At 40.6% G+C, this 1,972-nt stretch overlaps 1 protein-coding gene across 1 annotated transcript; it reads right to left on the reverse strand.

Moving 5' to 3' along the window:
- Window positions 1-216: 216 nt before the first annotated feature.
- LOC149441154 (uncharacterized) lies at window positions 217-1,248 on the reverse strand. The gene has a single exon (XM_089657707.1). The coding sequence runs from the start codon at window positions 1,243-1,245 to the stop codon at window positions 217-219; it is 1,029 nt and encodes a 342-aa protein (XP_089513833.1). The 5' UTR covers window positions 1,246-1,248.
- Window positions 1,249-1,972: the final 724 nt, after the last annotated feature.

Below are 1,972 nucleotides of genomic sequence, written 5' to 3' on the forward strand. Positions count from 1 at the left end.
GGATAAAAGAGGCTGGAAATAATTAGCAGAACTAAGGTAAAGGAAAAGATGAAAACAGTATTTTATTGAAAAAAACGATAGCAATCATTTTTTATACATATTTGTCTTAGCAAACTACATTACATCCAGTTAGGGTAGAGATCTATTTTAAATGACTACCATGCACTGCTAATAGTAGCCAGTAATTCATGGATGCCCCATCACCAAACATAGTCATTAATCTTGTGCAGGAAGCAGGGGGTTATCAGTAGGTGGGGTGGAGGTTTTAAGAATTCTCATGTACTGGCAATGTAGCACAGGCTCTTTGCCTAGACCGACCTGGTAGACATAGATAAATATTTTTTGTTCTGGCTTCAAGGTGAGAGTTAATATCTCTTCAACTTCAGTGGCCTCGTTCCAATTTTCCTTCTCTGTGTTTGTACTACATCCACCATATTCAGCAGAAAGGGAAAACTGGGCTTTGGCAATCAAAGCAGTCAACCCTCCTGTCTCAACTGAGGCAGTTGCTGATATTTTCCAGTTGTGCTCTATACTGGATGTCTTCTCCTTGTCATACCCAACCTTCTTGGTTACCCGCTTCTTCCATTCAACAGGAGTCTGGGAGTCATTGCTGATGGTCTTGATGCACACCCACTCACCAAAAGATGGACCCTTGGCAATAGCCAGACCGCCAGGCAGAAAGCCGTAGACACTGCTATGGAATGAGAAGGTTTCAGCACCTTCATTTGTATTGAAGTTGGTACACCTGGTGTACTGAATTCCCCACTGGTCATCGGGCTTTACAAAATAGTAGTAACTTTTAATACCAAAGTAATAAATGCCATCTTTGCATTCTGGATGTAGCGTGAATTCTTCACCCTCTTCATATTTGTTCATGTTGGTTGTTCGGCGATAGACCCCAAGACTTTGGAAAATGATATAGAAGTATCCAAAAGCTGAGCAATAATAATCACCTCCTTGACAGCTGGGGTGTAGGGTATAAACAACAGCATCATCATCTTTGTTCATGTTTGTAACTCGACGGTAATAGTTAGACTGGATGATGTAGAAGCGGTCATCTTCAAAGGCCAAGTAATGATCTCCATTCCTGCAGGACGGGTGCAAGCTGAAGATCTCCAGATCTTCTCCTTTGTTGAAATTTGTTGACCTCATATAACAACCCAGATCTGGCCTGACAATATAATAATACTTGTCAACGCCACAAAAATCTGCTTTGCTTTTGCTCTTAGGGACAATCTTCACCATGGTTGATATGCTGGAAAGAAAGTATATAAAAATAAGTGAATACATTGTTTCATGCCAATAAAATCTGCACCATTAATCAGTTAAGCTGTAAATATATTACACAAGGCTTTGGACAGTCAGGTCCATAAATATTGGGACATCGACACAATTCTAACATTTTTGGTTCTATACACCACCACAATGGATTTGAAATGAAACGAACAAGATGTGCTTTAACTGCAGACTGTCAGCTTTAATTTGAGGGTATTTACATCCAAATCAGGTGAACGGTGTAGGAATTATAACAGTTTGCATATGTGCCTCCCACTTGTTAAAGGACCAAAAGTAATGGGACAATTGGCTTCTCAGCTGTTCCATGGCCAGGTATTTGTTATTCCCTCATTATCCCAATTACAATGAGCAGATAAAAGGTCCAGAGTTCATTTCAAGTGTGCTATTTGCATTTGGAATCTGTTGCTGTCAACTCTCAAGATGAGATTCAAAGAGCTGTCACTATCAGTGAAGCAAGCCATCATTAGGCTAAAAAACAAAACAAACCCATCAGAGAGATAGCAAAAACATTAGGCGTGGCCAAAACAACTGCTTGGAACATTCTTAAAAAGAAGAAACGCACCGGTGAGCTCAGCAACACCAAAAGACCCGGAAGACCACAGAAAACAACTGTGGTGGATGACCGAAGAATTCTTTCCCTGGTGAAGAAAACACCCTTCACAACAGCTGGCCAGAT

Source organism: Staurois parvus, unplaced genomic scaffold, assembly GCF_062004578.1.
Source record: "Staurois parvus isolate SC_StPar_1 unplaced genomic scaffold, SC_StPar_1.0 ptg001022l, whole genome shotgun sequence".
NCBI classification, from domain to species: Eukaryota; Metazoa; Chordata; class Amphibia; order Anura; family Ranidae; genus Staurois; species Staurois parvus.